Source organism: Microchirus variegatus (assembly GCF_963457635.1).
Source record: "Microchirus variegatus genome assembly, chromosome: 5".
Taxonomy (NCBI): domain Eukaryota; kingdom Metazoa; phylum Chordata; class Actinopteri; order Pleuronectiformes; family Soleidae; genus Microchirus; species Microchirus variegatus.
The window spans coordinates 12251604-12271640 of record NC_139806.1 but is presented as its reverse complement, the minus strand read 5'-3'; the positions used below and the strand labels follow the sequence as shown (position 1 = coordinate 12271640).

The 20037-nt window shown below is 40.5% G+C and overlaps 3 protein-coding genes across 3 annotated transcripts; 1 reads left to right on the top strand and 2 right to left on the bottom strand.

Moving 5' to 3' along the window:
* Positions 1-569: 569 nt before the first annotated feature.
* Positions 570-5979, top strand: selenof (selenoprotein F; the record flags this gene model as incomplete). The annotated part of the gene is made up of 5 exons (XM_083889499.1): positions 570-617; positions 1613-1780; positions 4063-4126; positions 4559-4608; positions 4728-5979. 5 exons carry the CDS (start codon positions 570-572, stop codon positions 4857-4859), a joined length of 462 nt encoding a protein of 153 aa, XP_083745625.1. The 3' UTR covers positions 4860-5979.
* A 773-nt stretch (positions 5980-6752) lies between these two features.
* cldn18 (claudin 18) lies at positions 6753-9921 on the bottom strand (the record flags this gene model as incomplete). Its single annotated transcript, XM_083889973.1, has 5 exons — positions 6753-6792; positions 7033-7146; positions 7867-8014; positions 8105-8269; positions 9699-9921. 5 exons carry the CDS (start codon positions 9919-9921, stop codon positions 6753-6755), a joined length of 690 nt encoding a protein of 229 aa, XP_083746099.1.
* A 2058-nt stretch (positions 9922-11979) lies between these two features.
* Positions 11980-12702, bottom strand: LOC310926801 (transcription factor Sox-14; the record flags this gene model as incomplete). The annotated part of the gene is made up of 1 exon (XM_083888994.1): positions 11980-12702. One exon carries the CDS (start codon positions 12700-12702, stop codon positions 11980-11982), a length of 723 nt encoding a protein of 240 aa, XP_083745120.1.
* Between the last annotated feature and the right edge of the window lie 7335 nt (positions 12703-20037).

Genomic DNA, 20037 nt, shown 5'->3' with positions numbered 1-20037 from the left:
ATCTCCTGGGGAAAGGCTCTGTCCCCGCGGGGTGTAGTAGGAGCTGTGGTACCAGCCGCTATCGCCTGCGTCCCCCATGCAGAGCTGTCCTCCTGTCCCATCCAGTGTGTTCACCACCGCCGCACCACGGATTGACTGCTACTCACTCAGGCCATTGGACGTGTGAGCAGTCCACTAAGCAGCAGACGCTTTCTATTCGCTGCCCGTTCATTGCCTGTTCACCGCGGATTGGACACGACATGACAAACGTACTCGAAAACCGCCAGCAGAGGTCGCACTTCTCCTCGAGCCACGAACAAACACCGCCGATGAGGAAGTCATGACAAGTTGGCCTCAGTACATGCCTAAATTTTAAAAAATAATAATCATCATCAAAGAAACAAAATAACGAAATACATCACCTATTTGAAAAACATGTATTCATCACCTAGTGGATTATTGTAATTGCTGCACAGTATCTTCACAGGCAAATGCAGTAGAATCGATAAGCCGTCAGGCGCGCTTTGGATTCCTTTTGTTCAAGTATAGGGGTCCTCGGAATGAGTTTCGTTAACAAAGCAGCATCCAAAATGTCGGGAGAGGTGTATCTCCTGTGGCTAATCTCGCTTCTAAAAACGGTGAGTTTATTGTCACTGAAATTAGGCACTTTTCCGCCGCTTAACACGCCGTTTTTCAAACCAACACATACGAGTAGAGGGACTGTCTGATTTCTGACGTTAACACGGATATTTTTAGCCGTATCCTGCTAAGGCTCAAAATGACGTGGCTCAACCTCCTCAGAAATTAGCCGTAAAAGCGAAGTGAAGCCTCCTCCGCGTTCACTTCCCACACAACGGAGATAACTTCTCATTTTGGCTCCATATTATTTGAACTTCAAGGGGTACTTATAGTGGGTACTGTATTAACAAGGTGGAGAAACGCAGTTTGCCATAAAGGCTTAATGTGGGATTTATGGTCCGAATGAGAACTTATTTCTCCCACTGTAAGAAAAACAGACCACGTAACTTTTCACATTTCCTGTTGGCATCGCTATTCACCTACATTCCAACGGAAGTATCTTTAAAAGCCATGTGATACACCTGTCCGTAAGTTTCCTTTGGTTATTTTCCTACACACTTTGTTGTTAAGTAATAAACAGGATGAACACACCAAATAAAATACATCACCAAATAATAATGACATCCTGTTTAGTACTCCACCTTACCAGTCAACTTAATCTATTATACACAAGAATTGTGTTGGAATTACCGATTGAGTACAGTGTTTATTTATTTGATACGAATATTTTGAACACTTCCCTTAAAAAACCTTTTAATAGGGGGAAGCAATGGAGGAAATCTTAGGAAGAGCCACAGGGCAGAGGAGGGATCCCTTTTTCCAGGATGCACAGCCATTGAAATGATTGTGCTTTCACCACTGTAAATCAAAACTTAAATTTAGGTTTCTGCACTGCAATTTGATAGCTTATTAAGAGAAATTCATCAAGTGTGGCACTATTATGTTTCAAGCAACACATAAGTAAATTATGGTTATTAGTTAAGATAGCAGATTATAAATACACTTTTCTTTATCCTACAATGTGCCTCCCGTTTAATTGCCTTCCTCTCCTCAGCTGTCGGTGTATGGAGCCGACCTGTCTTCAGAGGCGTGCAGGGAGCTGGGCTTCTCCAGCAACCTGCTGTGCAGCTCCTGTGACCTGCTTGGGGAGTTCAGCCTCACCAAACTCGAGCCTGTGTGCGGACAGTGTTGCCAACAAGAGGCCCTGATGGAAGCACGCAAGGTAAAAGGAACAACTAGCTCAGGAGCCAAACAAACAACCTATCAAGATCCACTTTAAAAGCGGATGATGGTTTGTAAATTGTGCACCCTTGACTAATTCACTGTAGCCTCCCAGAAGCAACAAGCTTCTCAATGAGAAGTAGTGCTCTGGGAACATTTGTGTCACAGTCGGTGAAGATAACGTCCCCCACTATTTGAAACGCTAATAAAAACAAATTAGTGTTCGCCTCCCTTTCCCTGTCTAGGTTTATTGACACCATTTGCTACTGTGCTTTAGGTCTGAGCAAGCATCCACACAGAATCTGTCAACAGCAGAGGAGATTGCTTTATAGCCTTGTTTGCACCGAGTGCAACGCTTTGATTTGGTACAGAAGAATATGTTTGGGTTTTTTTTGCGTTTCCATTAGGATTAGTACCAAATGAACTGCCCCCAACTGTTCCATTCTTTTGTACCCTTCTCTTTGGGTGCCAGACTAAAATGCTATGGTACAGTCAGGGTGGCTCCAACCCAGTCAAGGCAAATGCTCGCAGTCTATTCTCATTTAGGTTAATGAGCCTCAACTGCGGTCAAAATGTCAAATATTGTAGTAATGACTCCTGTAACTGGTGCAGACCTTGTTTTTAGGCACTCATCCTCTCGTCTCTATGGTAACACAATGAAGGAAGTTGTGGTGGGAAAACAATGTCATTTTTCTTTGATTAAACAAAGCCACACGGTCTACACAACATGTGGTCTCCTAGCAACAGCACCTTTAAAAAGTGGAGTGTGCACCTGGTTTCACAGCTTGAAGATTACTCGGTTTCGAACAGGAACAGCTGCTTATTTCCACTCATGATTTGAGAGAAAATGTCACCAAAGCACATTTTCTAATCTGACAGCATCACAAATTTGCTTTAAGAATTCTCTCTGTCATTAAAATCTTAGAGAACTGGCTAATTCTGCCACTTGAAGCATAGAGGGCATTTTGAAAACTAAATTTCAAGGGCATCCCTTTCTTCAGAGAACCCTCACATGTCTCAGCTCTCTTGTTTAGCTGAGGTGTTTGTGTAGCTCACTAACTGTAGTCTCTGTAGAACAGGTCAACCTTTGTGAGCCTCTCTCATGCCCGTGTTGTGCACAGTTTATGTTGATGTTAACAAGAACAGGAGAAAAACATACTCAAATGTTAAAACACAAGACCTCTATCCTTAGGCTGTAAATAACTTTCATGAGAAACATTCTTCATCTGTAAACAGGTCTTTCCTCAGAAAACTGCACCACGTGCATATAAATAACACAGTTCCCATGTGCAATCTGGAGGTTTGGAATTTCTTAATAATTTTAATGCACTTAAAAAACATGTTTTAGACATGGTTATTGGTTGTTTTAAAACGTGTCTGAGGCAAGAGTTACTTTAACCTAAATTATGAAAATAAATATATCTTAAAATTACTTAAATTTCTACATGATTTACTGCCAATCCTCTGTTCACATTATTAAAACATAAAGCCTTCACTGTGGTGTAGACTTTAAAGAGCATGATCATATTTTATCAGGTCCTTTTGCTTCTTACTAATCCTTTGTCATATCTGTTGGGCATATACATTAAATTACGTTTGAACAGTTTAGGCATCCTTTGTTTGCAAGATTGATGGAGTGCCCAACAGATGAATGGAGTAATGAATGTATAGACAAAGTTATTCTTGAAATTTTTACTCTTGATTTCACAATCATCTCCAAATTGAGGGCATTTCAAAAATGATTAAATTCCTCAATTACTTGCCTCGTCCCCAGTTTGCAATATAAGTGGCTTGTCTCTCATTCGTTATGTGTGATAAAATGAAAAGAAAGAAAATAATATTTCAGCAGTGCCACGTTGTTTACAGAACCACACAGTGAATTTGATGAAGAAAGGATGATCTCAGCTTCGCATGCTTCATTTAATTTGCTTTGTAAGAATCGTCTCACCAGGTTGTTTACCGCTCCGCTGTCTGAAAGTGGTGAGCAGTGCTTGGTCTTGAAATACTGCTGTGACACTCCATTTTCCTCTAACTTACTGTATATTGGGTGCTGGCGGTTTGATTACAATGGCAATCTTCGTAAACTGCCGTTCATCAGCCCTGATCTATATGCACAGGCTCACTCTTTAATGATCCCTGAGGAGTCGCTTGGCCACATTTATGAATCAATTCGCCTGAGTCACATTACTACTCCAGACCAGGCAGGAGTTCTACTATCTGTGTGTTGTGTTTTGTTGTTTGCTCCTCCTCATGGACAACATTATGGTCTCTCTTTGCACACAGCTTTATGCTGGAGCCATCCTCGAGGTGTGTGGATGAAAATTGGGGAGGTTCCCTCAAGTCCAAGGTGAGTGTTTCCTTTAGGACACTATGATTATACTCTGATTTGTATTCTGTTTTGTAATGTCTGTTTTTTTCAGTAGGAGGTGTAAAGTGCCGGCAGGCTGGTTTTCAAATAAGATTTGAAGATTTTTTTTACCCCCAGCATCTTGGGATTATAGACCTCCCATCTCTGTAACATTTGGTTAATTCAGTGTCAGGTTATATTGGTGATGGAGTTGCTGCTGCTTGCCTCAGTATGGGTGGGTGACTGTTGTCTGGAGCCCTGTCTGTGCCATATGGCTGTTTACTTCAGCTGTGTCGTCAACTGTCTCCCCCGCTGTTAACGCTACATTCTCAGGAGTCTCTGCAGTTGTCGCCAATTACCAGCATAGGTGCTAAAATAGAAAAGTCGATTTATTACCCAACATTTGTCTCACTGGTGTTTTTATCCCCTCAGCTTTTGTCAGGAGTGAAAAGCCAAAGATGTTTAAGGGTCTTCAGGTCAAGGTAGGTACAAAGTAGATTATGTTATACTGGGTTAAAAAAGTAATTGATCATTAAACAGGTTATGTTGATCAGACGGTGCACAAACATTTCCCCTGTGCTTCTCCCCTCTCGCCCTGCAGTACGTGAGAGGCTCAGATCCTGTGCTAAAGCTCTTGGACGATAACGGGAACATCGCTGAAGAACTCAGCATCCTCAAGTGGAACACAGACAGCGTGGAGGAGTTTCTAAGTGAGAAATTAGACCTTATATAGACACAAGTACACTTTTTTTTTCTTTTAATGAAAGGTTCTTGCTCCAAATTACAAATTCATTACTTGCTGTCTGGTGTAACCGTGCAGATAATTTTTGTTTAGTGTGCTGAGGTTGTGATCCGTCACTCTGAGATTTGTGTCTATCAGATGAATAACATTTTTGTCATGGTTCTCACAGCACTTACAAATTATATTTGAAATATTCATAAGCAAATCATCTTTTCTGAAACTGTGCCCTGATTAGTGCTGATTAACCACTTACCACACAGACAGCAGAGTTCATCAGAACTATGACACATGAGTAACAGGAAAGCTCTAATAAAAAAAGAGATTTAAAAGCAAAAACTTATCTGCACAGTTAGAAGCTACAGGAGTAAATACAATTAACAATTTCTTATCGTTCTCTTAATCAGACCCTTTTAGTTATTTACCAATTTGTACACAGCTGGGCCTTGATAGTTGGTTTGTTTCATAACTGTTTTTTGACCTCTGCCAAGGAGGTATATGTTTTCACCAGAGTTTGTTTGTCTGTCTGTTAACAACATAACTCGAAAAGTCACGGATGGATTTGGATGAATTTTAAGGAAAATGTCCGCATGGGACCAGGAACAAGTGATTACATTTTGGGCGTGATCTGTAGAGGGGGGTGGTGGGTATGAGCTGCCTTGGCGGAGGTCTGTGCTCTCCGAGTGCTTTTCTAGTTCTGACTGTTTTTGTATGTGAAATTCATGAACTTCTTTTCTGGATTTGAACAAATGACTTATGCAAGTCCAGAAGGGCAGCACACCTGAAATAAGATCTTATCTTAAGAAGATTTAATAGACTGTAATAGTACATTATTGCATAATTCCATTGTCCATGTGTGGGAGTTTGTTTCCTCTCTGTCTGATATTCTTGTATAATTATTTTTTTATAATGTGCAACATTGTGACCGGTTGGATTTGTAGCAAGACCGAATGATCGTAGTTTCTCTACAAATGCAGATATCTCTGCCGAGGCACATATTAGTGAAGAGCTCACAGTAAACCAGTGTTGGGATGTGAGGTCTGATGTATCTTTGTGTTTTTGTGCATCTTCTGCTTTGGAAGAGAAACTGATTTATTTTGAATGCTTGCTTTTGAGGTGAAGGTTTACATACGCAAAGAAATGAATAAAGTCTCTGATGGTTTATTTGTGCTGTAGTAATTGTGTTTGCTTTAAAGCAACGTTCCACAGAATCACAATTACACAGACGACTGCCTGCCAAGTACCTTTTTTTTTTGGGACCAAGCTGCAACCAAAGACATGGGTTTGCTGACATCTAGTGGTTTAAGAAGGCATTGCTTCTCAGTCATACATGTACAGCATGTACAAAAGCTTTCTCCCTGGGTTGCAGCAGTGTCCAATGCAAACTTTTAGATATAAATATTGTTAACTTTTCCACACACAAAAAGAAATATATCATTCACAGTCATTAACTATCAAATTGCATCGAGAAAATCTTACCAATATCCCTCTAGTTTCCATTAAAAACACAATTTAATTTAAACCTTTTAGAGGTCTTGTAGATTTTTGATTCATTCATTGATCATTGGAGCTTTTTACAAAACGTTGGTAATATTCGCACTGATGGATATGTCTTTTATGTTTAATAATCCCAGGTTATATAGTGTAGAAATCAGTAGTTTTATTTAAAAAGAAAAAGGTTACATACAATATCTGCACATTTATAAATAACCTCTAAAATTTCCCTGTGAAAACTGATTTTTTTTTGCCACAATGTCATTACATCTGTTAAATGTGATCGTTAGGATGCAGAACATCACATAAAGCAAGCAAACTGCATGTAATAATGGTGTTAAAAAGTTACATATAATTCTTGCCGCCCTCTGGATGCTGATGGTCCTGGACGGTTTAAGTGCGGGACTGAGGCTTGTAAGCGACTCCTGGGTGACTAAAAGATAAATGGAAGCTCATCGTGAAAAGTACAGTTAAGATTACTTCACAGACCTCAATAATGGAACAAATATTTCCTTATATGCAATATAAAAAGTGTATATTTTTTAATCAAGGGTGTTTCAACAAATGCTGGGGGGCCCGAGGTCAGCCGAGGGCTTGGTTTTTGCCTCAATTTCCTTTGAAACACCTCTGATTCTCACTCTTTACAATCGACATGAATCTGTGTAGGACTCACCGTGGCCTTTCGTCTTTCATCATCTCCCTGAAAGTCAGTGACTCCAGGATGCCACCGATGATCAGCACGCTGCCTCCTATCCAGGCTACAAACAGTGCAGGGCCGAATGTATATCTGGTAAAGACGACATAACACTTTTCAAATTTCCACTTGTTTTTTTACATTTGTGTGACAGAAGCTCTTTTTGTAATATTGTTCCTTAACCATGTTAAAGCTACACGAATATTTAATTAAGGAAACTGGGATCCCTGCACTGGCTTTCATGTTAATACAATACAATACGTGTTTACTCCACTGGACACTGGAGTGTTGGCTTCTCTGCTTGTGTGTGTTATTGTGCTTTGTGTTTATGGCCCTTGCAATTTTATTGTTGGTTTTAAAAGCTCTAAATGGTTTGGCACCATCTTACCTATACTCTGAACTTCTTTTTCTTTACACCCCACCCTGAGCTCTGAGGTCTAATAACAGGCTTCTTCAGGCCTTTTCTGTAGCTGACCCTAAACTTTGGACTGAGTTACCCATGGAAATTAAATCCGACTCCACTATTGGAACATTTTAAATCCCTTTTAAACACCCACCTCTTCTCCTTGGCCTTCACTTCAGGATGTTAACTCTTTTTAAATGTGCTCTACAAATAAAGTAGACTTGACTTGACTAATAACAAAGCCATATATAGGTCAAACAGAGGAATATAGAGATTGTAATAAGCAAAATAATACATTTATATACCTCGCCTATTGCCTCTATGTCAGCAGAGATTGGCACAGCACCCCCTGCCACCGTCATGTGGAGGATAAAGCAGTAGATAATGGATAAACTTGTTTAATATCCTACCTGGGAAAACCTGCCATTCCACCTCCCATCTCCATCCCCATCTCTCCCTCCATCATTCCTTCTCCACCATAGTAGTTGTTGGGGTACGCCCTGAAACTGGCCACAATCTGATTGGCGTAGATGGAAGCACCAACAATGCCGCATACACCTGTGGGCGTGGTGAGAAGGGACACAATGATAAAGTGTTTTTTTTTTAAAGAAGGCTTCACATAACTGTATGTGTTCCTGACTCATCTACCAGAGATGAAGAACATGACGCCAGCGCTGAGGCTCATCTTGGCCTTGGCGCCGTCGTTCATGTTGTTCATGGTGATGCAGGTCAGGGAGAAGAGTGACGTCGCCACAGCGATGGTGCTCAGCACCACGCCCACGATCATCAGGGCTCGCACTGCTTGGAAGACGCCTGGAGGACGCACAACCACAAAGTCACGTCAGTTAAAACTGCAGTGTGTGACTTTAAAGGTGCATTATGTAATAAATCTAAAGCAACTGGCCATAAAATCCTCCTAATATGTCACAGAGACTCAGGAATAATATCGTGTAATATGTTTATGCGCATGTGGCGCCACCTACCGCCTTCTACCAATTATTGCAGTCAGTAGAGTCTCAGCTGCCCAGCAACCACGGGTTGACAGTTACGACTGAGCTACAATGGCGGAGAAAACAAAACCTAAAAGACCTCGGTATTTTCGATTTGAGTGAAGTAACTGTTTTTGGCCACATTCTTACATATGGCACCTTTAAACAAGTGTCAAACCAGTTCAGACTATCAGCTCCAGGACTCTGATTTTAGATGGAGGCAAGTGCAAAATTGCACTCAGCGGCTACAAACAGCTTAGAGTCTGACTAAAAAGCGTTTTGAATTTAATTCTACATCTCATTCAGTAGTTTGACAGGATACCTGCCGCTGCTCTACTGGTGTATACACACAAACACTCCCCCAGTGTTGCGTGTCACATAATTTCTGTTCACTAAGACCAAATAGAGGAAGAATATTACACACTGCTGCTTTAAAGCTGAGGTGTATGTTTCCAGGACTGTATCCAGGAAAAATACTCAGACCATGAGTCTTATCCCCCCCAGCCTTTTAATCATGCTTGATGTTGTATGTAATTAATCATGTTTTAACGTGAAACCTTGATAAGATCCTAATAATGTCTGAATAATGTGGCAGCCGGGTGCTTTCCAGCAGTAGAGGTGTGTTGTAGGGAACCTGCCCTCTGCATGTTGTTTGCTCTGTTTCTGATAACTGTATTGACTGACTCGGCCTGGCCGTGCATTATAGTGACCAGAATGCACTGCTGTGCAGAGCAAACACTGATAGCAGAGGGTCTGACTCAGGCAGGCACAAGGGGAAGCTGGAGAAAGAAGGAAAATCAAAAACATTTTTTTAAAAAAAAGACATAAATCTACATTGTTCTGCCAAGGAGAAGTTGTAAGCTTTGTCTGAAACAATCTGACTCATTCCTGTGAGGAAAAAAAAATCTTTCTTCCCTCTTTTTTGAGAAACTTTATCTCTAAATGATTTGCCTTAAGTTGCCTATTTGCACCAAATCAAAGTCTTCAGTATTTTCACAAAAAGCATCTCAAACACCACGTATTGGTGTGACATATCGTATTTATCTGTACTGAATTTGTGCCGTTTGGATCTTGAACGTCCTCCTAAAAAGTTTGTGTGAACAGACAAATCTCCACATACATGTAGCATGTGTCCTCAGGAAGACAACACAGAGACATATTTTTGACAGAGTGTGACTGAGTTTTATCGTTGGGACAATGAAGATCTTAAATGAATGTATTTGCAGTACACATGCAGGAGAATCTCCTCCTACCTGAAAAGCCCAGCAGGCCATAGAGTGGACGACACTCTGTCAGTCCAGACGAGGTCGTCTCACAGTCCCGCCACAGACCCTTGTAGGTGTAAACAGACGTTACGATGTCCCCCTGCCTGTCTTTGACACTCCAGGCGTTCGTGGCGGTGGCTGCGATCAGAGCTGCAGCGCCGACCAATCCCAAAAAAAATCCCCCATTCTGCAGGACTGATGCAGGCGCCATTGTTGTCTTCACCTTCAGAAATCTGAGCAACTCGATGTGTGTGTTTTAAATATGTGGTCCAGTTTGAGATAAAGATCCTAATAATTTGAATATTATGATTTATTTGAGCCAAAAATGAGCAGGTATGTATGTATGTATATGTGCAGGTGGAGAATGACACAGGGCAAAAGTGGCACTTTGTAGTCATGGCGGCGACGGTGGGTGGAGGCAGTTCTAGTTTCACGCAGTGGGTGATAGTCTACAGCAGGATGGGTGGGGCGGCCTTCCATTTAGATGTGTGGACACAGTGTTGATAGGCACCTGGCACCTAAAAGATATGTGACTGTATTAAATGTAAATACCGGGGGATGGAGAATGGACATTTTATGATTCAATTCGATTATAAAAGGTTGGACGGTTAATGTGACTTGTTGTAATTATATTAAAAAGATAATATTCATTTGATCAACAATTCCAATGATAAAACTATTAATTCTACTCTGATGACAATCTAATATGTGGTGCCTCTATTACCACAAGGTGGCAGCAGCAGGTATTCAGTTAGTGGAGGTTTCATCACTTCTGCAAGGTCAAGGTCTAAGGTCAAGATGCTGTAGATCAACACTCAAATGACCTTGGGGCCACCGAGCATCTAGTCTGACTGGTTGTAATGATTGATATTTCACAGATTTTCAAAATAAAAGTCTCTGTGTTGACATGGGATGATATATAGTTATATAATGTTTTATTTATAATGCAAAAAATGTTAGTGGTGGCCACATGAAAATGGATTGAACGTGCCGTGAGTTTGAAACCTCTGCTGTAGATTCCACAGAAGAGATGAAATTCCCCAGGGTCTTTGAATGCATCTTGTTATCTGCTCCTCTTAACTCAACATGCTGTGAACCCTGCGCTTCTTTCACAAACAACAAAAAATCCTGCTGATTATTTGATTTGCATTTTTTTTTTGGCTTGAAATCCCTTCTAACCACGGGAAACTCAATCACTGACTGATGTAAGGTTTTGAGTTTGCTGCTATGTGAGATGATGCTGATGTGCAGACAATCTCATAAACTGAAAGACAAAGTATTCAAATAACACGAGGCTGAAAAAATCCTGATTAATTGTGTATTTAAATCTTTTTATGGACGGAAAACAACAAAAAGTTCACACATCTGGGGTAAAACATGAATTGCGATTATGTGTTTGATCTCAAAGTGTTTGAACAGAGGATAAACATTATGTTAAACTCAAATAAAAACTAATGTATCAACTACATCTTAAACACATGACATTAAACTGTGTCAAATAATAATAATACAGTTTTAGGAGTCGTACTAAAGTCCTTGAGAACAAAATGTGCAAGTTGCATTATTTTCATATTATGGAGAAAATGGCAAATATTAACCACCTCCAGTTTAGGATGATGACTGCGTGATTATAACATCCTGGATTCCTTTTCAGTCAGTGACACTGTAGATGTCCTTTGTCATAAGCTGACTTTTTCACCACTTCACTCAGTTCAGGAGCTTTATATTCGACTCCTCAGATTGTCACATCATTACAACAAATGTTTGGTACTTCTCCACCTTATCTTTATTAATACCCACCAAGTTTTTTTCCATTACAGCTGATACCTGACATGACAAACATGACACCTCAGTAATGAAACCATAATGAACCCCAATACAAGCAGTAATAAGAAAGTTTAAACTTCTCATCAACATTAGTAATTGAAAAGCAACTAAGTCACAATTTTGATGGTTTTTACGTGTTTCTTTGTGAAAGTCTCTCAAAAAACGTTTTCATCTGAATAAATAAATACAAATTCAATGATTTATTGAAACATTTAACCTTTGGAAACCACCCAATCTGGCAACCCGGACCCTGCATTTGCATGGACTGAGCAGTGACGCAGCAGAAGCAAACACTGACGTTTTTGTCTGTAGAAACATTGCATTTCTCCATCACAGTTAGATGTTAAACTAAACTGAACAGTATCGCTGGTAAAATTCTAGAATACATATATAGCCAGTTTGATTTTTGGAGAGGTCCTGTGCGTAAAGACTGTGCGTCTTCCTACCCACTCTGCACGCTGGAGCTGGGTGAAGTAAAAGAGTCCATGCTGCTCCTGTTCATTCCCCCGGGGAAGAGAACATACGCCACCTGAGGGTGTAAACTGGCCGCAGACCAGGCGCTACAGTTACATGGCAGCACGTATCCCGGGCTGGAGTGTGACGGGTGGGTGTGGGTGTGCTGTCCGGGGCAAACCAGTCCTCCAATCCCACCAGTCTGGTGGCCAAAGCTGTGCGCGCTGTAGGGCAGAGAGTGAATCTCAGTCACCCGCTGGACAGCTCCGGTGCTGAACTGCGCCACCGGCTCCAGCAGAGAGAAGGGTGAGGAAGAGGAGGAAGAGGCAGGAGCGAGGAAAGCTCTGGTTTTATCCCCGGGGACGAGAAAGGAGTCCATGGAAAATCCCCTCAAGTGCTCGGCTGCCTCTCCGAGTAAAGAGGGCAGCGGGAAAACAAATCTGTCCCTCTTCAGGAGACTCTTCGGTTTGCGCCGCGGTCTGTATTTATAGTCCGGATGCTCCATCATGTGCTGGGCTCGCAGCCTTTTGGCCTCGTCGATGTACGGGCGTTTCTCGGAGTCGGTGAGCAGCTTCCACTCTGCGCCGAGTCTCTTGCTGATTTCAGAGTTGTGCATCTTCGGGTTCTCCTGTGCCATCTTTCTCCTCTGGCCTCTGGACCACACCATGAAGGCGTTCATGGGTCTCTTGATGTGTTCTAAAGGTTTTGCCATTTCGGGAACTGGCACATGAACTTAAGTGCACACTTTAAAGTGAGTCACCTCTCCAAAAAGCGCATGGTCCCCTCGTGCGTAAAAGGGAAAGTGACAGAGAATTGCAGAAGACTGACTGACTGACTGACTGAAGAATGATCTGTCTGATCCTGTAATGACCAACTGACCAAGTATGGAACTAAACAGCCTGCTTGGTGCATGAATGGGAGTCACACTGGACCTATAGTTGGAAGCTCGTTATGGATGATGCTTGGACATGTCAGCCACTCATCTCCACACCACTGTCACAACGAGCCAAGCCAATGAGAATGAGGGAGAGCTTGAACTGTAATCCCTTCACACAAAAAGTGTCTGTACAACACTTGTAAGGGCCCTCCTCCTCTTTAGTTTTCAAAGGCTCCACTGAGACAGACAGACAGACAGGGAGGGAAAGTCATCATGAGCAGAAAACTTCAAATTAGAAGGTGTAGTGGAAGCTGCATGGAAGATATTTTTAACCACAGCTGCACTGAATCCTATAAAGAGCCATATATGTCTCGTTTAACCGATAATGAAGTCTATTTCAGAAGCTCTCACTGGACGTTTCTGTATGTTTAAGTTATTTTAACCATCTTATTAAACCAAGCCTTCATTCAGCAGTTTAGAAACACTATGGCTGTTAATAGCCTCCAACCACCCTTCACTGCCACCTACAGTCACTTCTACACAGCTGCTCTCTGACTTTGTCTTATTTTGTTTTTAGCAATAAGTGGATTAAGCAGAAATTAAAAATAATTCAAATCAATTTTTAACTTGTTTACTCCACGACATTTTGAAGCCTTTCATCTCAAGTCCTTTTTAAAATGTGTTCCCAAAGTAGCAATTAAAAAAGTTTAGATTTTTGATTGCATGATATTAATTCCATTAAGTTGTTGTTAAAATGAGACTTTAGAATACGCAGGTAATGTGACCCAGACATGATGACATCAAAACAAACAAAAAATACTATATTCAATTCACTTTACGTCAAAAACGGGGCTCCAAATCAATATACTAGAAAATATACGAATAGATAACAACAGTAATAGTAATAGTACACAGTAATTACAGCACAAATACAGACATTTGTTTCAGTGTTTCCAGAGACAAGAAGTATACCCTTGTGCCACTTTTTTACATTTTTAATTCACTTAATGCTATTACTACAAAAATTGCTTTAATCCATTAATCAACCCACATATGTATACATTTGATTCCTCAGAGACAAAACTTCAAAATTGACTAAAATAATTCCAGTTCTTTCACATGATGCCATGCAGGTGTGCCATATACAGGTATATATATATATTAATTTGCTCACATGTGGCTCACCTTTCCCTCTGCCATAATCTAGAAAATCAATATTAATCATAGCTGTATCTCCCTGCATTGATTGTTACAGTTTTCATAATGACTACACCTTATCTGATCAAATATGGTTTAACCACCTCATCTGTTATTGAAATGACATTGATGGAGAAAAGCCTGAGCAACAACTTGAGAACTATATATAGTATATATTGTATATATGTATGTATATATATATGTAATAACAGGGGATTATTGTAAGGAGCGTATACCCTCAGGAAGCAGGGCTTGTATACAGACGACTCTCTGGATTTCTGAGTGTCCAGGCCACAAAGGCAACCAAAATGGCTTCTGCAAACAGGATTATTACCATGACGGAGGCTTGATGCGTTTTCTCTGCAGACCGACCCGTGGCAGTTAGATGAAACTCTGGGTTTAGGTGTTTTTGTTTTTCTTTTCTAGCGGCGATAAACTTTGATATCAGGAGAGGAGGGCGCCTTTATTTCATTTACCTCCCCAATCAATGGCCCCGTGGGCCCCTTCAAAGACAAAAATAAATGGACACAGGAGATCCAGCCGTGCACACCGCGTCATCTGTGGGGATGATAAGACGCTTTCAGAGAATTTTATTTTCCCCCGTGGGTTTCCTCAGAGCAGACGGGCTGGTGGGGTAAAGTGAGTGGCAGCAGGGGTCAGACAGTTGATCTGTCTCCCCATAGCTGTGCTGTTATCTACCGTGCTGTAGGTCCAGGCCTGGCACACAGGAGGGCCCCACTACCACACAGAGACACTGATTACTACCACAGAGGGAACAGAGAGAGAGAGTTTGACAACAGTGAAAGAGACAAACTATCTGAGGACAACAACATTAGCGGTGGAGCACGTAAAGAGCAGTTTATGAGATACTATCTAATCTGACTTCTTACTGCATTTGTCAACATTCACTTTTATTTCTGCACAAAACCATCAGCTTTAGTTGTGAGGAGAGAACCACGGAGAGAGTATGTGTGTTTGTGTCCTACTCAGTGTTTGGGTCGACTTCTTAGGAAAGAGCACCATTTCAACTCTGGAGGGATGAAGGAGGGAGGGGGAAATTTGTAATAAGAAAAACTGCCAGCGGCACAAAATGGCTGTCGTAATCCGGTTATCCCCCAGGCTCTAAAGATACTGGTCCTCTCCTCAGGAGTCTATCTTTTCTTCTTATGTCAAAACTGTCCTCCATGCACTCAGGTGGATTAAGAAGTCACAGTGTAGAAAGAAATTGACAGGTACAGAAAGACCTGGGGGTGAAAGGGAAATGAAAGATGACACAGAGAGACAGAGCGGACGCTTGGGCCAGTGCCCAGTGTGCCGACGGCTGACATAAAAACATGCTACGACATGCTTAGGAAAAAAGAAAAGAAAATGCTGATACTAATCAAGTGCAGTGATGAACTGAAAAATTATGATATATTTCATTGTATTTTCTTTGAATGACTACATTGCTCAGATGCTGCAGTATATTGGATCTTATATTAGTGTCAGTTCTGCAGCAGTGTCTATTATTTATTAAAACTCACCAAGAGTAGATCACATTTTGGATAGATGATAAATTAATTTAATCTCACCATGTGATGAAAATGATATGACATGATATTATAGCAACAAAGGATATACATGAACTTTCTTAACTATCTTATTGTGTTGTTGTTCCCTTGTCAAGCTGACTTGACCATTTTGACTGTGCACACACTGATAGAAAGTAAAATTTTTAGCTATTATTGCCTTGAACTTTGAAGTCTGTAAAATATACAAACTGATCTAATCACTTCACTCATGGAGTGGGAGTGAAGGATTGTTTTTAGTGGCTGTGTGTGTCTGTCTGTCTGTTTGTTTGTACTTCCACACTTGCACTTGCCAATACGACCAACAGAGGCCGCCAGAGGCTTGTTGCATGAATGAGGTGAAGTCTGCCATCGCTGATTGCCTTGTTATTGTTGCATTAAGGGCACATTTCAGCGAACCATTGCAGTGGCAAATAAATGATAAATCACAAGCCAAACTGATAGATGAATTAATGAGACTATTTCCCTTCTTTCAAACATTTTCAGTGTTATATAAAAAAAATTCTTTATGAAACACAATTTTGGTTGTTTATGGCATAATACCTTCTCATTTAATGTCATTAAAAATGTATATATTTGTATAAATATGTACAAATTTACCACAGCCCTACGATGCTTGAAAAGTCTGAAGATTGACCTTTACAAGTGCTTCAATTGGATAAAGTGTATGAATCCTAGTTAAATTCATTCCATTTTTGGATGTTTCATTGTCCAATATCCAGTTTAAAGATGATAATTTTTCACTGTGTATGACAAAATAAACCAACCTAAATCAGACCTTTGGCCAAATATAAAGAGTGAGAGAAAATGAATATGAACTAGAATCACTTGTTCCTGGTCCCATTATTTACAGTGTCTTCGCTGACAGAAAAACATCATTTTTTTTTTGATGAGATGAAGACCCTGAGCCTCTCGTGTTAATGTGTTTCCTCACTGAGTTGTGCTTTTCTGCACATTGCAGTAAACGTCGGCATAATTCCCCAATCCATTGAGACCATTGTGGAGTATTAAATAAACTAAGTAACCTCAATAAACTAAACCTACACTCACTCTACACTGGAATTATACTATTGTAAACTAGTGAATGACTTCTTATTTGATTGTGTGGAAAGTTCCGAAGCATTCATGTTTGAGTTTTTGTCATTTCAGCTCCAAATAAATTCACTGGGAATCAAACAGCACACATTCACGTCACACAAGCCTGACAAGAGTTTCTGACACTTCTGAATGTTCCATTAGGAAACATTTCAGGGGGAAAATCCATGCTCTGGAGAGGGGGGGGGGGGATTTCACTAAATCCTGTGCTTATTCTCCTGATACTTAGGAAAAGTTAAGAAGTTTTAATAGCTTTCCATTTGACACATTGATGGCTGAATATGCTTTGGCTCTGTGGCAGATATAGCTTCAATCCTGAGAAGCTGAAATAGAGGGAGCGAGAGCGAGGGGACGGGGGGGTTGATGTGCTCGCTCTGTCAGCCAGTGTGCTTTCATAAGGCCCTATCCAGACTAAATTAATACACTTCCTCCAACATCTGCGGATAAAACCTGAGGAGCACATTATCAGGCGGCTTGTAATACGACCGAGTCAGCAGTCAATGAGATACATTTGCAACCAGGCGTTTGTCAGCGACTCAGTGTGACACAGGCAGGAGATTTAAAATGTCCTGCAGTAAATTAAGTGCTGCTTGAAAAGTGAAAGGTGCCAGCCAAGCAGATGGCCGCTTACTTTAAATGACAGACGGGGTGATGATGGGATGGTGATGGAGGGAGAAGGAAACAGAACCAGGGCTCTTAGGCGTTATTGTATTGAGCTGGAGATTTAAAAGGTTAAATGCAAAAACTTGTGAATGAAGAGAAGATGTTTCAGATGCTCAGAATCCAGCTGAATGGCTGATGCAGAGCGGAGGAGGCTGAGCAGTGTGTGCTATAGTTAGGTTGGATTCATCTTTATTGTACACATTGTGGAAAATTGTCTTTGGTCCAACATAACATCTTCAAAATCTGTTGGTGCTGATCAACTGGGATTTTCAGTATTGGGATACTTGGCCTTTCTGTGTGGAGTTTGCATGTTCTCCTTGTGTATGCATGGTTTTCTCCAGGATCTCCTGTTTCCTCCTACAGTCCAAAAACATGCAGAGGTTAACGGAAACTCTAAATTGACCGAAGGTGTGAACGAGAGAGTGAATAGTTGTTTATTTCTGTATGTTGGACTAGTCTATGTCAGTTGGGATTGGCTCCAGCGGCTCCTGCAAGACTGGAGGTCTTCCCTCTGTTATCTTTATCTTGTCAGGCTTCAATCATATTTAATATTACCTTTACTAAAGCACACTCTTAGAAATAAGGGTTCCAAAAGGGTCCTTCTACAAGGTCTGAGGTTCTACCTGGAACCATTTGCTTCTGAAAAACCCTTTCCCCAAGAAAGGGTTTTTCAGTAAGAACCATTTTGATCCAGATAATCCTTTAAAACCCCTTTCCTGAATAAAGGGTTTAAAAAGGGTTCCTAACGCTGGAGCTAAAAAGGGTTCTCCTATGAGACACACAAACAAAAATGTTTCTTGATGTCAATTAGGGTCCAATGAGTTCTTATGTGAGTGGGTCTGCAAAAATACCGTCATTATTAATTATAATAATAATAATAATAATAATAATAATAATAATAATAATAATAATAATAATAATAATAATAATAATAATAATAATCATCATCGTCATCATCATTTAAAAGTGCCTTTGAAAACCCTCAAGACACAAAATAAATGTAGTCAAATGAAACAACGCTGATATAAACAGACAAGATCAGACAAAATAAAATATAGGATATAATTAAAAATTCATGTAAAAAAGGTAAAGGTAATAGGTGATGGTAGTGTGTGGGAAGGTCATGTTATTTTTATTTTTATTTTTTTTAAATAATGTAGTGTATGAGATGGATGGAAATGTGACTTCCCAGGAAGAGGACATATCAAAACTCAAGACATGAAAACACTGGTATAGCCTTTCACAGCTGAGAAATGGGATTACAGCATCAATTTAATCAAATGGGAATTTTAAAAACGATCCTTTTTATTCATAGCAGAACAAGAACCATATTTTAAAGGGGGTGGCTACAAGAACCAGCCTCCGCAAATGACAGAACATGGTGCCACTAAGAGGCTTATGGAAATAATGGAAGTGGCGAAGCTCCCGTGGTGATGATATGCTTGCTGTAGAGAGGAAAGAGACTGGTATTTACCGAGTATCTGCTGGTCTCATGTTGAGCAGAGCAGAGGCTGAGCCAGACTGGAGGGAGGGAAACACAGATGCTGTTAAAACTGCAAAGCTCAGATAATAAGCCCCCGCTGAGCCAAGACAGAAAGGCGTTAAGTGAGTGTATTTTTAAGTCGTCTGATGTTCCTCCACTGCCTCTAGAGTGAGAATGCACACAGAATAAACACACGTTGGTGATTAAGACCCAGTAGAGAGATATATATGTACAACAGGGTTTGTTTTGATTATTTGTGCTTGGAAATCAGATGAGTTTCCCTTTTTGCACAGGTGATGCTAAGTTTACAGAGAAAGTGAAGAGGCCTCAAATCAACACAGCTTTGTCTGAATAGTATTTCCTTATCACCCTTGTATTTACACAAGTACCAACTATTAACTCTGGAAATAATGTGGCCATAAGGAGATAATGTTACACTAATATCGTGTCATTTCCAATATCCAGGTAATAGCTTGTTAATGAAAATAATACCCCTATGGTTTAAGGTTTGGAAATAGAATATCATATAATGTTGAAATCCATCCTCCTATGTCCCATACACTTGTCTTTTTGTCATTACATGACTAATACTTGGTGATTAATATAGAAGTATAGATATGACAAAAATGTGACTACATTGTTACTGCAATGAAAAAGATGCAAAACAATTGGGCTCGTCCGGGATTTGAACCCGGGACCTCTCGCACCCAAAGCGAGAATCATACCCCTAGACCAACGAGCCACGCTTCCAATAGGAAATATGTCCATATATATACAAATATTATATACTATATAGCATATTGTATTTTCTACCGTTCTTCCAAAAAAGTACAGGGCACCTCGTCAAGTTAGCGTTTGGAACATTACTTCAACAGTGTTAGCTGATAAGCTAACCTATATCGTAATCCCTGAGCCCGTGTAGTCAGAGCGAACGTCAGCAAAGTTCCTTCTTTAACTCACAAAGTAGCTTAATTTACAAAGGACCATATTGCAAGAAGCTGTAATAGCCACGTCTGCTTTAATTAGACCTATGATGTTCATAAAGTTAAGCGTTTGTGGAACTCGCTTTGGAGTTTAACAGGGAGCCTTGACTCCCCCTTCAGGCCACCGTTCATTACTGCAGGTATAATTTTTTTTTTTTTTTTAAAGAAAATAAAAAAAGAA